This window comes from Vigna radiata, chromosome 6 (genome assembly GCF_000741045.1).
Source record: "Vigna radiata var. radiata cultivar VC1973A chromosome 6, Vradiata_ver6, whole genome shotgun sequence".
NCBI lineage: Eukaryota > Viridiplantae > Streptophyta > Magnoliopsida > Fabales > Fabaceae > Vigna > Vigna radiata.
Window position 1 is genome coordinate 3,436,582 of NC_028356.1, and position 21,530 is coordinate 3,458,111.

At 28.4% G+C, this 21,530-nt stretch overlaps 3 protein-coding genes across 4 annotated transcripts; all 3 read right to left on the bottom strand.

Annotated features, from left to right (window-relative positions):
* Window positions 1-23: 23 nt before the first annotated feature.
* Window positions 24-2,079, bottom strand: LOC106763262 (AP-1 complex subunit sigma-1). The gene is made up of 7 exons (XM_022781650.1): window positions 2,021-2,079; window positions 1,658-1,744; window positions 1,209-1,300; window positions 1,009-1,117; window positions 877-912; window positions 503-589; window positions 24-318 (listed from the first exon to the last, which is right to left on the bottom strand). The coding sequence occupies exons 1-7, from the start codon at window positions 2,021-2,023 to the stop codon at window positions 247-249; spliced, it is 486 nt and encodes a 161-aa protein (XP_022637371.1). The 5' UTR covers window positions 2,024-2,079; the 3' UTR covers window positions 24-246.
* Window positions 2,080-8,979: 6,900 nt separating this feature from the next.
* On the bottom strand, window positions 8,980-12,741 carry LOC106764931 (ETHYLENE INSENSITIVE 3-like 1 protein). Of its 2 annotated transcripts, XM_014649374.2 has the most exons (2): window positions 12,506-12,741; window positions 8,980-11,217 (listed from the first exon to the last, which is right to left on the bottom strand). In XM_014649374.2, exon 2 carries the CDS (start codon window positions 11,099-11,101, stop codon window positions 9,272-9,274), a length of 1,830 nt encoding a protein of 609 aa, XP_014504860.1. In that variant the 5' UTR covers window positions 11,102-11,217; window positions 12,506-12,741; the 3' UTR covers window positions 8,980-9,271.
* Window positions 12,742-15,208: 2,467 nt separating this feature from the next.
* Window positions 15,209-21,323, bottom strand: LOC106763263. Its single transcript, XM_022781702.1, has 8 exons — window positions 21,066-21,323; window positions 20,743-20,950; window positions 17,797-17,903; window positions 17,357-17,448; window positions 17,160-17,268; window positions 17,037-17,072; window positions 15,384-15,470; window positions 15,209-15,280 (listed from the first exon to the last, which is right to left on the bottom strand). Exons 1-8 carry the CDS (start codon window positions 21,321-21,323, stop codon window positions 15,209-15,211), a joined length of 969 nt encoding a protein of 322 aa, XP_022637423.1.
* Window positions 21,324-21,530: the final 207 nt, after the last annotated feature.

Consider the following 21,530-nt stretch of genomic DNA (forward strand, 5'->3'; position numbering starts at 1 on the left):
TTAAAAATTTGTAACAGGGGGCAATACACAATATATAGTGTTGAACAATTAAACCAATAAATAGTAATAATTACAAAATTTAACTTGTTTTGTTGGAAATAACTTAAGAGTATGTCATGCACATTGTGTTTATAAAAATTATTTATTTTAATTTTTTTAAATGATTTTTATACCCCCAAAAAAAAATCAGCTGAGTGAAAATGCAGTGCTATCTCTGCAGCATAATTACAATCCTCCATGACACTTTTACTTGGTGGCCTGTGCAATTACTTTACTCAATGAACTCGATTCCATTTTGGCAGTTTCCACTAAATCCTCCTACACCACAAAATTATAATTTTTGAAACATTAAGGTGCAACTTCTCAAGTATATTTAGTGTCATTCTCTAATTATTGAAGTAAAACTGTCTGTGATCAATGAACTACTTTGCATGCATGTAATTTTTTTCTGCAATACAATATATAAGCAATTGAGAGTAGAATGATTGCTTTATAATGTTACCTGTGCAGCTATTAGTCTCAGAGTTTTTCTTTTGCTAGTCTCTTGCATGGCTCCAGCAAGCAAAATTTCATCCAATATAAAATATGCCTGCAAGGATCAAGCTCAATTTTAACCTCTGATGCAATACTAAGATTAAACAACATTACCATTCTTACTTATACAGGACTTTCAAATTTGTTTCAGAAAAACACAAACAATCACCAAGTAACTGCAAACTTGTGAGGGATCCTAGTCTCATTTATCACAGAAGCTATCTTGTTTAATATGACAGCAGATCACCGATTTTTATGTCTGAGAGGATATTCAAATAGAACTGTGTGCATTATTAGAATGAATAATAACTAAAGAATATAGTTTGTAAGAAAATGAATTACCTTATGAAAATTAAAGATTAAATCCAACTCACAAACCTGGTAAGAGAAGCAAGAGAGAAACAAATTCAGGTGGTTTTGAAACATGTGTAAAATATATTAAGAACTTCATATTTTAGCATTTATGGTACTAACACTGCCAAAATAGCGATCCAAAGTCTCAACATAATGATGAATAATGGTTAGAGTCTCCAATTCATTGTCTTCCTCATCATTACACATGCAGAAGTAGAGGCTAGCATATCTGAACAATAATTACCAAAATCAAGAGTCTCTCAATTATTGTAGTTCAATATACAAAGAAATTTCTTAGTCACTTAACAAATTTTTCACACCTTTTGTAAACAACTGTGAATCCCCTCCACTCTACGAAGTTGCACAACTTTGGTGCTCGAGAGATAATTAGCCCATTTAATTCTCGAATTATCTTCCAAAAAAAGTAGATTAATCAATGTTTATGCATAATTCAGGCATAAGAAAACAAAAAAAATAAGCAAAATTATTGCCAAATGGTAACTGAACACTTTGAATATGTTCCAGTGCCTATACCTATCAGGATATATAAAACATTAACGCTTGATATACAAATATTGGATGTTTATGAAATATGCCCAATTGTAAACTAATTTTTTTTAGTTCCAAAAAATCACATCCTTAATAAAACATGGAGACAAATATCAAACAAGTGATATGCATAATAAATAAACTCATTAACTAATATGTAAGACATTGTAAATCCAATTACCACGATTCTATGCATTGAGCTAACATTAGAGACAAGTACCTGGGATCTCTCCTTTTGAGAGTATGGTGAATACCATTTTGTGAGTCTCACTTTTCCTTGTCGACTAATGAGAATCACAAACTGAATCTGTAATAGAAAAAGAATGATTTTTTGAAACCATTGAATGATAATATATATATATATATATATATACACACACAAATGTGCAAACACATGATCTGCATAATTTCAAATCGTATCCATATGAGATGTAAAGGATTAAGCTAACATCACAAATATGGTGACAATAGAGGCAGAATGGGTTAATGAGGAAAACACATAATTCTATACAAATATATATGTAACATTTTCACAAATTGAAAGAACAAAAGAGAAAATAATTGAAAAAGGAAAAACAGGTACCATTATGTATTGAGATGAATTTTCTGAGAACGAGCACAGATAAATTTGTCAGAAACTGCTTTTCATCTTAAAAATGAAACAAAGGTAATTCTAATAAGAAAAACAAAATATTTTAACACAATTTTTTTATAATATTTTTACACTATATTTTTTAATTGATTCTTTATTTGTTATTGTGCTAACATATTTTAAATTCAATGAAAAAAATGACATATATAATGTACCAAAATGTTTGTATTAATATATCATTCTCCTTCTCACAATCTATACTTTTGTATAAAACAAATATATTATTTAGTAATTTTATTTGGTATCATCTTTTAATAGGATAAATTTTATCTTTTAAAGAGTAAAATATAATTTAATAAAATAATAAAATAATTTTGTATTTCAAACAATTCAATATTTTTTTGAATAGCTGCTGTATAATTTTTTAATAATATTTTTTCAATTAATTATTCATAAAAATAATAAAATTACTATTAAAGGGTTTTTCTAGAATACATGTTTAGGTTGAATGTTAAAGGGAAAAGATATAAGAAGATCTTTTAATAAAAATTCTAATTAATATTTTGTAAAATAAAAATATAATTATAAATCAACATATATGTAATAATTTAATTTTAATAAATAGTCTATGTATACTCAAAAAAAATTATATTTTTTATTAATGAAAATTATGATAAAAGTTTAATAATTATTCTAAAAGTTACTGTAACAAATTCGAATCCATACAGTTTTTTTTTTTTTCTTTAATTTATTTTGAAAGAACATAAGGTTATTTCTTAATACTTTATTTTTTGTAATATTATATAAATATCTTCTCTTAATTTTAAAATAAAACGTCATCATTATTGTCCTAACCATATTTTCAAGGATCAACATTATCAACAAAATCCAGTCCATAAATATAAAACCCATGATCCACATGCTTAATGCGTTTTTAAGTTTCTTTTTTTTTTTATAAATAGTTAAATTGTATTCCAAAGTGTATCTTGATGATAGTTTAATTTTTTTAATTCAGGAAAATATGAAATTAATAGTGAAAATAAAAAGTTGTTAACAAAATTATCTTACAATTAGATTTTATTAACATGTAGTTATAACATTTTGAATTATTGTTAAGAACAATAATAACACATTTTTACGTTCATTTTACACAAAGTATAAAAGTAAAATAGTTATAAAAGTGTAAATTTTTGTATTTTTTTAAAAAAAAGAAGAAGTAAAAAGTAAAAAAAAAAATAATATGAAATGAATGTAAAAAAGTTAGGTGTGTTAAAATATTATTTCTTTTTTTAAAGTATTTTTAGATTAAAAATATAAAGGATCCTTTATTTAAAAGTATTATTTAATATATATTTTAAACAAAGTTTATGTAATGTCTACTAATGGGCCTGGGCCGGATTTGAAATCGTGATCCAAAAACTTACATCATCAATTTGTATTATGAAGATAAGGGAAAACATTATTAAGTTTCTTCTCATCCTTCTCCTTTTACCATGATTACGACCTATCATATTTTATTATTATTATTACTATTATTTTAATTAAAAATATCTTACAGTATTTTTATTATTATTTTATTAGTATCCTTTTGACTAGGACATTGATGATAATATGCTAACAGTGAATATATGATAGAGACGTGACTCAATGTTCTAATTTTGACTTTTAGGTTTCAATTATAAGTATATTATACAATGCTCAGAATCAAGACAGTAATTATTATATTAATTAAATAGCACATGTTTTGTATATTTTATTGCACAATGTGTGTTTACTTCACCACATTAGCTGGCATATTATTTAATCCAATTATTTAAATTTTATTTTATACTCTTTTTTCTCTCTCTTGCATTATTATAATTTTTTATAAATAGTATTTTTATTGTTTGAGTTTTCTTCATCAACATTGAAAAAGCATAGGTCTAGAAGCTTATTCTCTTTTATTCTTTATTATAATTATTATACCTAACTATCTTTTCAACTTTTTATTTAAAAAAATTCTCTTCAACTTCTTCATATTCAAGATACCTTTCAGTTTCAATAGAATAATTGATAAAACTAGGCTACCTTAGGGAGAGTTGGTAGGTTGCATCTGAAATTATTTAGCAGTTCATATTTTCTTTTAATATTTTATATAAATGTCTATTCCAATTCTCACATCACTGAATAAATTAAAATAAATCATTATTAATCATTCCACACATTCATTATGGTGGCTTCAGAACAAAGTTCATATCCTTTTGGGTATTAGGTATTTGTTCCATACTTACAAGATACATCAAATTAAGTGTTATTAAATAAATATTTAAAGTATTTTTTGTACTGTAGGACCGGACTGACAAGTTACTAAGAATGCTCGTCTATCACGTCCGGTGCGGTTGCAACATCCTTTCATCGGTAACATATTAATTTTGTCTTTATTTGTCCAATTTTATCGAATGTTTCCGAATAGACGCCTGTTCACTGTGTTCGGTGTGACCGCAACATCCTCCTTCTGATAAAATAAACATGGATGGACGTCTATTCGAGAATATCTGATAAAATTGATGCAAACAAAGTTAACATATTATCGGTGGAAGGATGTTACAACCACGCCGAACGCAGTGGACGAGTGTCCTTAGTGACTTGTCACATGCTGCTAGTCCCTACAATACAATTTTAAATTTGAATTTGTGTTTATTTATTCTATCTAATTGATGTTTATAAAAAATAATTGTAAAGACCAAATTGATGATTTAATAATAAAAGTTAGATAAGAATGGATAATTGAAAAGATGGTAGAAGTGTGGAAAAAAGAAAAAGATGAAAATTACATGAAAGCTTTTGAACTGGGATTTATCTCCTTTCCTTAAAATCAATTTGATAAGAGGTCCCTCTAGAAAAGTGACACTTTTGGAATCTCCACATGATATTTTGAAGTGTGTATGAATTTAATTTAATATATAGTTTAGATTAAAAAAGAGATAGTTTATATATGAAAAGGAGGTTTGGCATGAGCATCTATGATGATATTGGGAAAGGTGGGGTGCATGAGTGCTTAATCTACAATGTCACATCTTTAATTTCTTTATGCTAAAGTGTTTTTCATGCCTCCAATAATTGACTCCACACCTTTACCATCATTTTTTCGATTCTTTCATCTACCTCCATACATTATATCGTAACACTATTTACATGTACCATTTCATAATTCACTTTTTAAACTATTTTCATCACTTTTATATTCGTATAAAAATTAGAAAGTAAAATAGTTATAAGAATTTAAAAAATAAAATATTAAAGTTATAATTGTTTTATAATGAATATTTTAATATTAAAATAATTTAATAATATAAATACAATTTCATATGTAAACTGAGTTTTAAGATCTATTTTCTGGTCATTTAAAACTTGTTTGGACGTTGCGTTAGTATAAATGTCATAGAAATGGTTGGTAGTCAATATATAAATGGTTTTTTAGATGATTTTTAATTCATTTTAGAGGTTTTAACTAGTGAAATTATAAAGTATAGGGTTTGTGCCAAAGTGAAGGGCTTGGAATATGTTGTTAAGTCATATTTTATTTGTTTAAATTCTAAATGGTCAAGTTTTATGTTAGAAAAGATGAAATTGAGTTATGGTCTATAAAATGGTGTTTTAATTAAAATAAGTGTAATAGGATCTGAGTTGATTAAGAAATACTTGAATAGGTTCAATCGAGTTGTGAAATATTAAATGGAAGTAATAGATACATGAGGAAGTATGAGAGTTTGAAAATGTGAGAATATGAGTATAAATTCTCCAGAAAACCAAGAAACCACTTCTCACACCAATCAAATTCTTCAGAAAACTACTATAATCTTTATAATTATTTATATTTATATTCCATATATTCTAAATGTAATTAAGATAATAAATTATTTGTCATTAGTTATTTTTCTTGTTACATATCTAATACATCAATTATGGGAAAGTATTTTTATAATAAAGAATTCTCTTCAACTTGTTCTCCAATATTTGTACTTGAATTTTTATGACTGGTATAAACATTAAAGTATGATTTGCAGAAAATGTTTTATTGGGTATTAAAATATATTGAGTTTGATGTAAGAAGAGAGCAGAAAGTAGAAATGCAGCTGTGTTTCTTTCCATTTAAGACAAAGCAAAACCATGAAAAAGCAGTGGCTGGGAATACCTTGCTTCCCCACATAACATTCAGATCATTACTAGCCACACATCCTTTCACCTTTCACTCATTACTTATATTTTACAACACATCATGGTCAACTCTTTCTATAAATAAATTATAGGAAGCAAAAATCTTCCCTTTTAAAGTTCTACATCTCCACATCAAAAAATAAATAAATAATAAATGTGTTTTCTTTTTTAAATTTAATTTTAGAAAAAAATTATTTATTCATTTTCTCATATGCATGTATGTATATGTTGCAGCATGTTTTCCAAGTTTGATGTTTATAGTTTATAGTTTACCATGTATGTGTAGGATAAAAGAAGAAAACATCTCTACCTAAGAATATATTAAAGGAAATGTATTAAAGAAAATGGTTGTATTTCGAACAACTAGGGTTGAGAAACTTTGCATAGCCTTTTACATTAAAAACTAGTCGGTCGTTTTTTTTTTATTTGTATTAAAAAATTAATATGATTATTATTATATTAAATAAATAACTTATTTTGTAATTACATAAGTGTTGTAGTAATGAATAATTATAAATATAATATTTAAATACAGAATTTGATAATATAAAAAATTAAATAATTAATTATGGGTTTTTATAACCAATTAAGTAAAAGTAATAATATTATTTTAATATTTTTTTTTTTTATAAACATAGAAAGTATAACTAATAACCCAATAATAATAATAGTAATGGATTATAATAAATAATATTTGCATATGAATATATTTATTTATTTTAAATTATAAAATTGACATAATAATTTATTATGGTGCGTAGTAAAGTAATATTGTTATATAATTAAAATTTTGAATTAAATATTATATTAAAATGAAATGTGTATGCAAGAATTTTTAAAGTAAAATGTAGACTTATTATGAAATATGGTTTGTACAAAATAAATATGACACAAATTAATGTTAAAATTTTTTTATTTGAGTGACTCATGCAAATATTACATTATTAGATGAAAATTTCATTTCTTTCAAATTCAATTAGTCGTTTAAAGTTTTTTCTAACACAATATTGTTCGTCATATTTCTTGTAGTTACCATGTATGTTTATGCGTGTTCACTCAAGTCCATAATAGGTACCAAAATATTTTTGCAAGACCAATTAAGTACTATTAACTCGAAAGTGATTTAATTCCTAACTTTCGGTTTGATGTTTTTTCTACTCTCTCCACAATTGCCTAAATGGTTTGATCACTCCAATATTAAATGTGGAAATCAATGTCCTGAACTTCCTTAATTGGACCTTCTATATATACAAATTATATTTCACTTGTCTAAAACTTAATCATGAATCAACCACACTTTAATTCTAAAGATGATTTGTGTTAATCTTTGTAGATGTTTTTAATCGCGCTATAGATCAGTTCGTAACTCAAACAACTAATCAAATTCTTTTATAAGACAATGTTACTTTATTTATCTCACCAACTTTTCAGTTCAATCAGTTTGATAATCTTATTTCAGAATTAACATAACAAGTCTATGTTAAACATAATATGTAATATAAAAAAAACATATTTTAAATAAAATTTTCGATCATATAAATAATTTATATGAAGTGTACATAAAAAATGTATGTATTTAAGTCTTTGGCACCCTTACATTAAAAGTTTTAAAAATAATATGACATGTTAAAATAAAACTTCATTATTATATTACATTCTAGATTGTGTAATATTCCTAAATTGCTTGGATTTTCCAATGTTCACACCTTTCAACACACTACACTTAGTTATACTCTCCTTTCAAACAATTAGGTGATTATTAATAATGCTCTCCATATACTTTGGGAAACTCTGAACTAAAACAAGGGGGGAAGAGGTGGGTGCAAATTAGCTAACATTCCTAAATTTCCATCAACTTGTATAAAATCTACAAAAAATAATTATAATTGTTTTTAAATATTCCATTAGACTTAAAAATGTTAAATTCTCTACACGTCTTTTTATAACTTTAAAGTTTTCCAAAATATCACCATAAATTTTGTCTAAAAACCTACTATTTTAATAGGTGCCAAAATAAATTTTATTAGTTTAAGAAACTACTTAAATATATTAATGTAATTTTTTATTTGTTTTAGCTTTTATATATATTTTTTTATTCAATTAAATCTAATTAAATAAATCTATTATGATCCATTTCATTAAATTACCATTAATAAAAAAAGTTCTACAGAACCATGCAGATGATGAACACTTAGTGCAATTAGTGATGCCACCCTTTCAGATCTTTTGGTTAACCTCACTAAATTTGGTGACAATCATGTAACTGAAGACGATGTTTAGCAACAAAAACCACTGATATGAACGAAATGAAGGTGCTTTGCAAAACATTAATGTGGCATTGGCACGTAAACTAAGCAAGAACAGGGACAGAAGCTTAACAGTGTGAAGTGATATGATCCTATCCCTGTCTCACAAATAGGCAATTTCCCTTTCAGCACTGTGAGTGAAGAAGAGGAACCATTGCAATGCACGCCTAAGGATTTGACTGGCGACTGCTAAAAAACAAAGACAACGTGTCCCTATGAAAAGACCCCACCACACATTCAACTCCATCACGCAATTGAAAAGCCTCAGCCATCTAAATTGGCATCTGCCAAACAATCCCTGATGGGACCATTTTAACTGTGCAATGTTGAAAAGAAAAGCATATTGAGATGAGAAAGATGCACTGTTCTCATCCCACCTAACTAACTTTTGTTCCCATCATAGTTCTCACCCATATATTCAGATTCCTTAACTATGAATGCCGAGCATTGAAACTGAATAAAAAACTTTATTTAGATAACAGTCGTACTTTGAGTAGCATAGTAGGGCTATTACATAAAAACACACATAAAAGAGTTACATTATGGGAAACACCCCCTGATGTTTTTTATCCATAACACCACCTGATAAAGATCTGAGAAAGCATATAAATATCTGGACCTAAACATTCAATTACATATATGAAGTAAAAATGCAGTAACTGCATCTGGGTCAAGAGATTTTTGTGTAACCGTTTCACACAATGAAAGTCCTAGGAATACTTGTTTCCTCTTCTCATTTTCACTCGAACCAAATTGAAACCTCTTGCTGCTGTCTGTGACCGGTATCCATTCCTCCCCCTTGTATATCCTTAAAATCAAAAGACGACAAATCACACTGGGGGCTAAACAACATGTGGTTGGTGTCAAAAGGGGCGTTCATGTTCATGGCTTTGAACCTCTCAAATTGTCCTTCCTCACGTGCAAAGAAATTTCCTTCTGTCATCATTCCTTGGCCAGTGAAATAATTGTCACGACGACTGTCCTGTTGCTGTTGCTGTAACATGGTCTGAGAAAAGTTTTGATTTTCTGCGGCTACAAAGTTGTTGGAACTTAAGTTATTGTTTCCTATAATATTTGTGTCATATATTGTCATGAGGTCATTTATCATTTTTTGCCCATCTTCCGGAACTCCAAGCCCAGATACAGCAAATGAAGGTTGAACCACATTTGCAGCCTGGGATGTAGTGTTGGGTTGAACAAAAGACTGAGGGAATATGACTGGCTTAACCTCAGAATCATGGAAGTTGGAACCACCACCATAATCTGAAGAACTGTTTCTGTATGGACAGTTCAGTTGATGATTGTCCCTAGCCGACCTGTCAGGGAAACCAAGGCGAGGTTCATTGTAAGGGCATTGAGGATGCTCACAAGTATAGATTTTGGGATCCATCATGAGGTTGAAGTCACCAGGAATCTTCCTCTTCCGGATGAAATCAAGGTTTGTCACAACATCTCCCTTAAATGGATGAGAAATTTGTAGTGGTAGTCTTCCGGTGATTCTCTCCATCCCAAGATTAGATGGATGAAGAGGATCTGGCTTCCGGTCCTCCACATCAAAGTTTGGTTCTTCCTCAGCCCCATCAACATCATACTCACTGCAATCGTTGATGACCATGGAGCCATTACCTGCACCAGAGGAAAATGGGGGGCAATAATCAGGATAAAGCTCTCGAGCCAAGGCTTCCTCTTGGTTGATGATGGCAAGCCATGTTGCACTCTCCTTTGCTGTCATTTTGTCCTGAAGGCATTTAGACTGTCTCACGAGCTTCCGAATCTTGGCTATATCAGGAGACATGTGCTTGATGACAGCAGTAAGAACACCTACCTTCCATGCCTTCTTGAGGTCATGAGGTTTCTTGTAAGGTGGAGGGCCTTGATCTTTGGGAAGACCAATTTGAGGCCACCATACTTCATTCCCAGTGGGCCACCATGGTGGAGGAACACCCTTCTCTAATGGGAACCTTCTCTGAGGAGGATCACAGTGCTGCATAAGTGCTGACAGAAGAGAACCCAGTGTTGTGTCCTGTAACTCCTGCAATGTGTGTGGAGTTGGACCAATGGAATTGCAACCATCATTCTTCCCTGGAATTGCATTATCAGCCTGATACTTTGCTATTGCAGCAGGGCCATTCCGATCAAACCTCACCTTGTCCTTCCACCATTCGCGAAGATTGTCTGATGCTCCAGTCACTGGCTTCCCTTTCTCAGGAATTATGCCATAAACAAACCCTTGTGCTTTGCAGACCTCCATCATCTTCAGCATGTACTTTAGTATCCCATCCTGAGCTCTTGACATCTTTTTCCTCCTAGCTTGCTCTTGGGATTGCCTTTGCTTCACTGCATCTGTCCCTTCCTTTGCCTTCTGTTGTTCTTTCAATCGTTTGTGCCGCACTTTGTCCCTCCACATACGTTTCTCCAGCTCATCCACATCAATTTCTTCATCACTGTAATCATCCTCAACCACAGGATCTGGATCTGTGTGTCTCACAGCAACAACATCCTCGTCCCCAAGGGGACAACTCAACAAATCCAAATCGCCACAAAACCCAATGTCCTCGAACATCATCATCTTTTCTCAGAAAAAGAAAAAAAAAAACAGCCCAAAGATAGACCAAGTCTCCAGGAAAAGGGGTTCAATTCAACCCACCAGCTTCAGATGAAGTGAATAACAAACCGACTTTACGACTGTAGAAAACCAAAAACAAGGAATAATTGTCAATTGAGGCGGTGCAAAGATCAAATGATACTTTCCAGATATCTAAAGCATAAAATCTGTAGCAATATCTTACAAGATTCATTAAGCATGTATTTTGACCGCAAAATTCTTCTCTCATTCTCATCCACTATATTTTTTATATAAGCAAAAATTCCAAAGTCGATTTCTCACCTATGTTGAATTGATACGACTATTGAGTTCGTTTCACATCTAGGTCATCAGTTCTATAGTATTCACCAATAAAATAAATACAAAAAATTCAATTGAAACAATCAAAAGCCATTCAATTATAAAGTAACTTTCTTGGATCATTACTTTTTTCCATGGGGATTCAATACAGAGGTGTGATAAAACTATGTTTTAATAATAAGAATATATAAGTACTTATACTTTAATAATATAAAATCCAAAAAATTAAATACGTAAAAAAACTATTAATATATTAAAAATATAAAAGTAAACAAGAATTTAGATGAATAAAAAAGAGAGATCAAAAGTAAAAAAAGTTGACACCCTGCAACTATGGGAGAGTCTGGGACGTGTCTTACTGGATTTGAAAGAAGGAGGAGAGTAATGAATTTAAAAAATTCCTACTATTTTGGAGGAATTTCAAACAGAGCATGTTCCTGAATAAATTTGAATCCCCTAAAAAATTAAACTCCTCTATTAGAGTGCTTCATCCAAAATACGAGTTAAATGCAATATCAAAATTATGGTTTATATTAAAAACCTAATTCATCAAGAATAGATACTAGATCAGGGATATCCTGATTGAACAGATCCAAATCAACCGCGAAATAAGAATGAAAATATAAACACCAAAAACACATAGCATAGTTCAAAAATGATTTAGAAAAGAAAAAAAAAAACAAAGCACTCGTCAACTATAATCAAACAGAGACTATTGACATGTTATATAAAAACATATTACTCACCCAAACCATAAGAGGAAGCAATCAAACCAGTCATGAACACGGGATCTAAGGCCAAACTAATAGCCAGGAAACCCCTCAACACCTTAATTAGCAACAGTAAACACAGAACAGAACATGATATATATGTATACATATATATATTTCCAAAGATCAGAAATCATGAAAATACTAAAACTTAACAAATCAATAGTCTAAAAACAGTACCCAAAAAGAAAAGGGAAAAGTAGAATAAGAAAGACCCAGAAATTTATTGACAAAGCAGAGATCAAGAAGGAAGTGAATTGTGAAAAAAAGAGAATTTTTTTCATGAGAGGAACCTTACCAGTTGCAGAAGAGGGTGTAGTTGTAAGATGAACAGGGGTCAATTTGTAAAGAAAAAAAAAGAGAATTTTTATAGACTAAAAGCAGAAAGAGGAGGAAGAAGAAGAAGAAGAAGAAGAAGAAGAGTGTAGGAAGATGAAAGGTGAGAGAAAACGGTGAGTAAGAAAAAGGGACAGAGTTGTGAGCATTATCTTGGTTTTATTTATTATTGCTGATGGTGGTGCCATTGGTGAATGTGAAGTGGGGTGTCATTCATTATTGGTAAGATTAAAACATTGATAAAAAAGCCTCAATTGGAGGAGAAAGTGAACTTCCACATACATTTATAACAGAGGTTAGGTTAATCCCATCCCAACCTCCCATTAATTTTTTTATTAATATTTATTAATTCATTTATTGTCATATAATGTGTGAATATGATTAATGATGCTTCTGTTTTATTTTTCATTTTATTGTTCTGTTTTATTTTCTTTTATATGTGTGGTATCCGTGTATGATAACTTTAAAAACTACCTAATTTTATTTATTTTTTAAACACAATAAACAAAATACAAATACAATTTTTCTTTATTTTAGTAAAATTATATAACATTTTTTTCAACTTCTCATCTCTTCCTTTTTTAAATTAAACAATATGTTAATTGAAATAACAACCAAACAGAATATACTTTCTAGGATTTTAGATGTTTAAATTTTTATCATCAATTCATTGTCAAATTATTTGTGATTTTCAATTTCAATTTATCTCAACTTTAGAGTAATTATTCTCTTTCATTTCAAGTTCAAGCTGCATGTATTTCTTTATGTAAAAAAACATGTGCACTTCTTAATTTTTATATTTCTATTTTTTTAAATTCATTTATTTTAAATTATTTTATATTTTAAAGTAAAAGTATTATGTTGTTAGTGTTGAATAGATGTTGAATAAAAATTGAGATGTCTATCTATCGTTATCCTTTTCTTTTTATTTCTCAAAAAAAAAATGGAACAATTTATTATAGTTTTCTTAACATAATCATCAAAGAGACAAGACTATCTAATATTGAATAATGATTAAAAATGTTAATATTGTTATCATTAAACTCTGATTTTTATATTAATTAAATCCAAATATAATTACTTTTGTTGATTTGATAGTTCATTTATTTCATTATAAAATGGGATCAATTATTTTAAAGTTATTAAAAAGATATAAAGTTTTATGAATATTGTTATATATAATAATTAATAGTTTAGTCCTCTCACACGAATTTATAAACATTGGGATGTTTCTTTATATTTGTTTTTATATATATATTAAAATACATGTTTTATTAAGAAAAATAATTTTTGAAGTCAAAACAAAATAAACATTTCATATTTCCTTAATTTAGAAACTGATTGTGTGAAAACATTAAATAAAGAAAGATTAACTTACCTTTTCCAGTTTGTCTTGTGAGTTAAATTAATACAAGTAACCTATTTTGGCTGGTTTTGTAAATAAAATTGGAACAAGTAATCTTTCAATCCACTGATTAATTCCATAATATTTTCTCTATTTAAAAGAAAAATAAATTAATTTTTTAACTACACTTACAAGAAACTTGGAATCCCTTCCAATCTTTCAAGTGAATATTAATTTATTTTACCGTTACAGTATCCTTTTCAATCTTTTGAAAAAAAATATATTTAATAAGATGATTATTCATACTCTATAATATTAATTATTGAAATAAAAGCATATTGATTGAGAATTAAAACTAAATGTAAAGTATCTAAAATTTATGATTATCCTTTCATATAGATTTTTATTTTGCTCTGGTTGTACTTAAAGTTACTTAAATGGAAAATGATATTACTAAAATATTTAATATGAATTCGCATTTGGATGCAAATGTTTAATGTCAATAAATGTCCGACTTATTATTAAAAAAAACATGATATTATGATATTATTATTTGAACACATTTATTTAGGACTAAAAACTATTTATTTAAATTATTTTTTTGTTAATCTTTGTCCTAAATTTTTTTCCACCTTGATAATGATATTAAAATGAAAGATTAAACAACACATAAGGGTATAATTAACATATATTTTTTAACTTTGCAAATAGCAAACATATGATAAAAAAATTAAATGAATTGGTATATCTGGTAAAAGTTTTAAGATATTAATTACAACCCTGAATGAAATATTATGAATTATCATTCCCATAAATGTTGTATATTTATGATATATAAACTATTGGGATTCCTCTTTCAATTAATGAAGTTTTTATTAGAAAGAGTTATTTTTAATGAATGAAAAGTCACATCTCTTGATAAGAAATAACATGCATTTATGAATGAAGCCTCATTTCTATATCTTTATGTACCAAGAGTTACATCTCTTCTTAAAAATTCACTTCTTCTTTTTCATGGATTACTGATTTTTATATATAATTGTTATCATATATATATATATATATATATATATATATATATATATATATATATATATATATAACTAGGATTTACTCTTTAAAAAAACTAAAAAAAAAGGTAATCAATTTTCGGTTGTAGTTTGTGAACAATTGAACACAATATAAAATTTCAGTTGAAATAAAATAATAATAAAGTCTTTTGACTAGGTATACTTTGGTCCATGAATTATATGCACTTTATAGTTAATATTAAAAAATAAAAAAAAACATGTATGATTTGATCACTTCTATCCTTAGTTTTTACTTTGTAGCCTGGGCGATTATATTGCTCAATGAACTTGCTTCCATTTTAGCAACTTCTACCAAATCCTCCTGCAATACATTATCATCAAAAAAATGATAAAATAAAATAAAATAAAATAAAATTTATAAAACAAAAAATAGAAGAGGATTTTTTTGTTGTAATATTATATACTTGTGCAGTTATCAGTCTCAAAGTTGTTCTCTTGCTAGTCTCCTGCATGGCTCCAGCTATCAAAATTTCGTCCAATATAAAATATGCCTACCAACATCAACTTCAATTTTAATCATTCATGCAAGATAAACATGTTGTAAATTGTTAAGTATATAATTCCAAATTATACTGCACTTTCAATTTTATATTGAAAAAACATTATGATTCATAATGGAACAAAACATTAAGTTGACAAACAACCAGGTTGAAAAGATTAAGGATATATCTGACAAATATAATAAAATCCGAATGATAGTTTGGTAAAGGAACTTTAAAATATAGGCCACATATGATCACACCATAGTAAATGAAGAAGAGATTGACAAATTGTTTTCATTAGTGATCTTGTTTAATTATTTCACTCCATAAAATAACATTAGATAATTGTATTGGAAAATATTAAAGATTATTTTGAAAAATATTTTAAAATCTTACATATATAACAATATAAAAGAATTTAAAGTATGGATGGAACAAAGAATGTGTATTAAAGTTTCTTCTCTAAACATCACTCCGATATAAGAATTAAATGAAACTATATGTAAGTGTAAAAATAGCAAAAGAGAAGGAAAAAAACTAATAATAATAATCAATTTAAAAAACAAAGTGAATTCTTGTTCAAACAATTTGATATTCAAATTATGACTTTTTCTTATGAGAATGTCGAGACAATTATCTTTCCTTTTTTAAGTTCTTATTTGTTAAATAAATGGGAAACAATCTGAGTAATTGTAAAATCTCTTAAGTTTTGTTCACTTGAATGAATTTGGAAGAGTGATTGAATGGATTTAAAATGATTTGAAGATAATCTTTTTGTTGTTGTTTATTTGAATGGATTTAGAAGTAAGTGAGAGTGGATTTGGAAGTAAATTTTTTTAATAATCTCCAGAAACTTTACTTCCAAATTCACTCTCACTTACCTCCAAATTCACTCAAATAAACAACAAAAAATTTACTTTCAAATCATCTCAAATTCATTCAACCACTCTCTCTCAAACCCATTCAAGTCAACAAGACATTAATTTTAGGAACTGCGGAACTCAAATAATATATTAATTGCTTAAGCAGACAATAATGAGTTATTCAAAAGTTAAATGTTATATCTATATGTACATGATTAGATTACATTATATATTATAGATTTTTTTTTTTAGAAATTATATGAATGATTTGCATGGAGTTATGCAATGATTTGATTAAAATGAAGAAAGATAGATATTTGAGAGTGTTTGATTGAGTTGTAGTTTTTTGTTTTGAGTAAAAAACTTATTAAAGAAGGAAGCTTGTTATTAAGGTAAATTACATCGATCTAAGATTATAAGTAAAAAAAAAATTAAAGAAGTTTATTGCATAACTTTTATAGAATGAGTCAAATGTGTTTTTAATTATACATATTTATACCATATTTCTAAAAGATGTAGAAATATAACGAAACAATTTTATTTAGATAGTAACGAGTCATAAATAATTTCATAATTAGTGTAGTTACTTAGATTTTATAATAATAAGGAGATAATATTTAACATGACATTAGATTATAAGATTTAATGTTCTTTAGGAACATGCAAATATAGTTTAACTATGGGTAACATAGTTTAAGAGGAAACAAATTACCTTATGAAAATTAAAAATCAAATCCAGCTCACAAACCTGATAAGAGAAATTAGAGATAAACATATTCAGGTCATGAGTAAAAATTATGAAAAATTTTATAATTCAAGAGTATTTGATACTAACACTGCCAAAATAACGATCTAATGTTTCGACAAAGTGATGAATAATGGCCAAGGTCTCTAATTCGTTGTCTTCTTCATCATTGCAAATGCAGAAGTAAAGACTAGCATATCTAATCAATAACCAAAACTAAGACATTGTCAATTTTTACAGTTCAATGTATTTTGTTAACCATACGCATTCAAAACAATAAAGTTAACCTTTTATAAACAACTTTGAATCCCTTCCACTCCACAAAGTTGCACAGTTTCGGAGCTCTAGAGATAATTAATCCACATAATTCTCTAATTATCTTCCAAAATATAAAGAAAAAGATCAAATAAAATAAGAATCGGGTTCAGCAATAATGTTGTATACACCTAATTTTAATACAAGAAAAACTACATTTATGACTTAATCTGAATATTCGAGTTGTGACCGAACTTCCAAGGGATATAACATTATCAAGCCAACCATCAGATTTGGATGGTTGGTTTGGTGATCGACCTGGATAATCAATATGGTGATCGACTTAAATAGTCACTTTAGGTGATTGATTTGGTAATCAGTTTGATGATACCAAATCCTTTGGAAGTTCAACCATAAAGTACACGAATAATTATAATTATTATGAGTTATCGTTGTAATTGATGACAGATACCTTGGATCTCTCCTTTTGAGAGTATGGTGAATACCATTTTGTGAGTCTTACTTTTCCTTGTCGACTGATAAGAAGCACAAAATGGATCTGTAAAAAAAAATGTATTACTTTTTACATCATTAAATTATAATATACATAAACATATAATCATGATTTACATCACTTGAAATCAAAATCAAACCCCTATGCACAATAATTAAATGTGTTAGATATTAAGCCAACACCGTATCAAACCCAAATAAGTCTAAATCTCAGAATGTGTTTTCTTCAAATATGTAACATGATTTCCCTGATTCAACAAAAATAATTTTACAAATAAGTAAACATCATAATTGAAAAGAAAAACATTTACCATTGATGGTTGATTTTGAGATAAAAAAGAAAACTACTTGAAATTGTTATTTTTCACTTTTCAGACAAGAAGGTATATTTCGAGTTTTATGTGTTTAAATTTTAGTTATTTAGTCCTAGTCTCATTGCTAAAATTGTGGATCGAAGTTAATTAAGCTTTTGATTAAATTTTGTAGAATCTAAATTGTATATCTAACTTTTTTTTTTTAAAGGGAAAATAAAATTTTCAAATAAGGATTAATCATTTTCTGAAAATAATGAATTGTTAGTTAGACGTCCTATGCAAGCCTAACTATGATTTGTTTGATTGTAGGATATTTTGTGTGTAACTCTTTTCTGGTTTCTCCTTAATGATGTTATATCACAACATAAGAAAACGTGATTAATTATGCAACCATGCATATTATAAGATTAAATTTTCATCCTCTAACATATTAATGAAATACTAATTCTATTTGAAATTTTATAACTTTGGTTAATTGAACAAGTTCTTGCACATGACGGAAATTGAATAGAATTTTTGTATGACATAGATCATTCCTTACAAGATGTGAGTATTGTTGGAAGTCTCACATCGACTAGAGATAAGACCAATTTATAATATATAACTGCGGTGCAGACCTCACCTTACAAACCGGTTTTATGGGATTGAGTTAGGCCTAAAACTCATTTCTAACATGATATCAGAGCTATGGTTAGAGTTTATCCTAACGACAAGTATAAATTGTTTGATTCATTAAACAAAATCTTTTAAAAAATCTATTGATGTATTGACGTGTACTAAACTTGCCACCTAAATGGTTGGCCAACAAAACATGCCACCACACGTTTTATTTTAATTTTAATCGGGTAATTATAATCGAAAAAAAAAGTACGAATAAGAAAAAAAATGAATAAAATTAGTTCAAAAAAAAATGGTAATTTTTTTAATAAGATTAACTCTAATCAATATTCCATGTAAATCATAATATAAATAAATAATAAACCTGTATTTGAAAAGACTGCGATATCAAAATAATAATATTAAATATTTTTTTGTGTTTAATTTGTTTTAAAAATTGTACTGATGAAAATTATGTAAAATATTTTTCAGTTATTTAAATGTAGAGATTATATAACTAAAACTTTATTTATCATATAAAAAATATTTTATATGTCATTTATTAAAAATGAAATTTTATATTAAATATAGATAAAGTGGCTATAGAATTTAATTAAGGATGAAATAAAAATTTGAATACAATTTAAAGGAAAAAATATATATTTAATCTATAATAATAAATAAATAAAAGAACTATTAGTGGAATTATTATTAAGTAAACACAGGAAAATCGATACTGATTGATACTGGAAAGATGTATAAACAAATGATTAAAAAATATAAATATTAATTATAATAACACTAAATTAATGGATAATAATAATTGATTCTTTTGGTTTGGTCAGAGTTTTATTGTCTCTAGGTTGAGTTAGGAACATTTATAAGTTCGAAAGTTTTTTGGAGTCTAAAGCTGTATAGAGCAGTTCAAAAGTGAGAAAAGCTAATTCTTGCATTATATAGTTTGTGTTTTTATTTAAATAGTTGACTTTGATTTCATATGTTATGAACTTAGTTCGAGAATTTTTATTTTGGGTTGGAATCGCAATGAACTTTGTTTGTTGAATTTGTCATATAACATATAACTAAATTATGCTAAATTGTGTTGTTTGATTTGTTCTTTGGTTTTGGTATATTGTAAATGGAAGAATTTTGGATTGAGAAATTCGTTAAATTAGTGTTATTTAATAAGTGTTTGGCAATAACTATAAAGTAAAAAAGGGTTAGAAGTGTCAATTTGAGCAAGTGAACAAGCTAAATTTTGTCAATTCATAATTTTGTTGTCATGGTGTTAAGTCGTAGCATTGTGGCATTGAACGTCAGTTTTAAAAAAGTCAAAGAGTTCCAATGGCTCTAATGTTGAATGTTGGTTTTCACTGTTGAGCGCTCTCAAGTCAGAAAGTTCTAGATGTTGTTAGTGTTAAGCGTCAGTTTGTGCAGCAAGTGCTTCTTTAACAACGAATTTCTGTAAGTTTCAACGTTGAGCGCGCCTTGTTACTGTTGAAGCCAGTTCTGCTGTGTGTTCTAACACATTGTTTGTTGTATTTTTATTTTGGTGGTTCTAATATTTGATATTATTGTTGTTCGTGGTTTTAATGGTGGATATAACTAATGGTGGGAAAGTTGTATTAGATACATGAGTTTATGAAATTAAAAGGAATTCCATTGGAAAAAAAAATCATATATTTGTCTTATTTATGTAGTGTATGCATTGTCGTATGAATTCAAACAAGGAGATATTGTGGCATTCTAATAAGGTTTAAACCCTCTAATCGTCCCTATTTTTGGAGCATTTTCCCAATTTCATCCCCTTCTTATTAAAACTCCCAATTAGGTCCTCTTAATAGCTAAATTCAATCAATTTAGTCCTTTCCGTTAATTAAATTTAACGGAGTTAACTTTTTATACAGCACGGAGGATGACATGTTATTTTTGTAAAAATGGTTAAAAACGTGGCATGGACTAGAGATGAAACGTGGCATACTGGAGTTCATCACGCTCCATCACTGCTAGCGATGCTCGTCTCCTCCACCACCTCGCCACCGGAAGGAAAAGCATCGTGAGTTTCATTAGAACCACCGTCAAATCTCGAAACTTGTAGTGTAAAAACTCCAAAATCACAGCGTCACCAAGAGCATCACCGCGAAACGAAGCTCCTCGCTTCATCTCCTTTATCACGAAACACTTTCTTGTAACCTGCAAAATCTGAAACACAGAAAGCCCCAAATCTCTACACACCAAAAACCCTAAATTGCGATTTTCGCTCATTTTCCAACCACCAAGACAGAGCCATCATCTTCGCAAACCTTTAATCCCAAACTGATTGAATCCCAAATTCAGTTTTATTAAATCCTAAATCCCTTTTCAGAAACCTTTGGAGGGGATCCACCACAAGCGTGAGGTCGGAGAAGAGATTCTCGTCAAGGGGCTGCGATGTTGTCAGCGCATCACTACCATTGTAATTGTCTTGTCGGACCTCTGCTTCAACTCCAATTTCAATATCGGCAGCAGGGTTAAACAGTACCATCCCGTCAAACAGCGAATCCATATCATCGCTTTTCTTCCCATCTGAAGCCATCGTCTCACTTCTTACATCCCCAATCTCCTCCCCTCTGATTGCAGAATCTTCCTAAATTAACTCCCTTTATATCCTTAGCTCTAATCCCATTCTATATGCATGAAAAACATCATCGGCTTTCTGCGTTTTTTTTTTATTTGGGAAGGAAAAATAGGATGAAGATACTGTCTCTGTGCAATAATACACATTCACCATCACACCCAACCA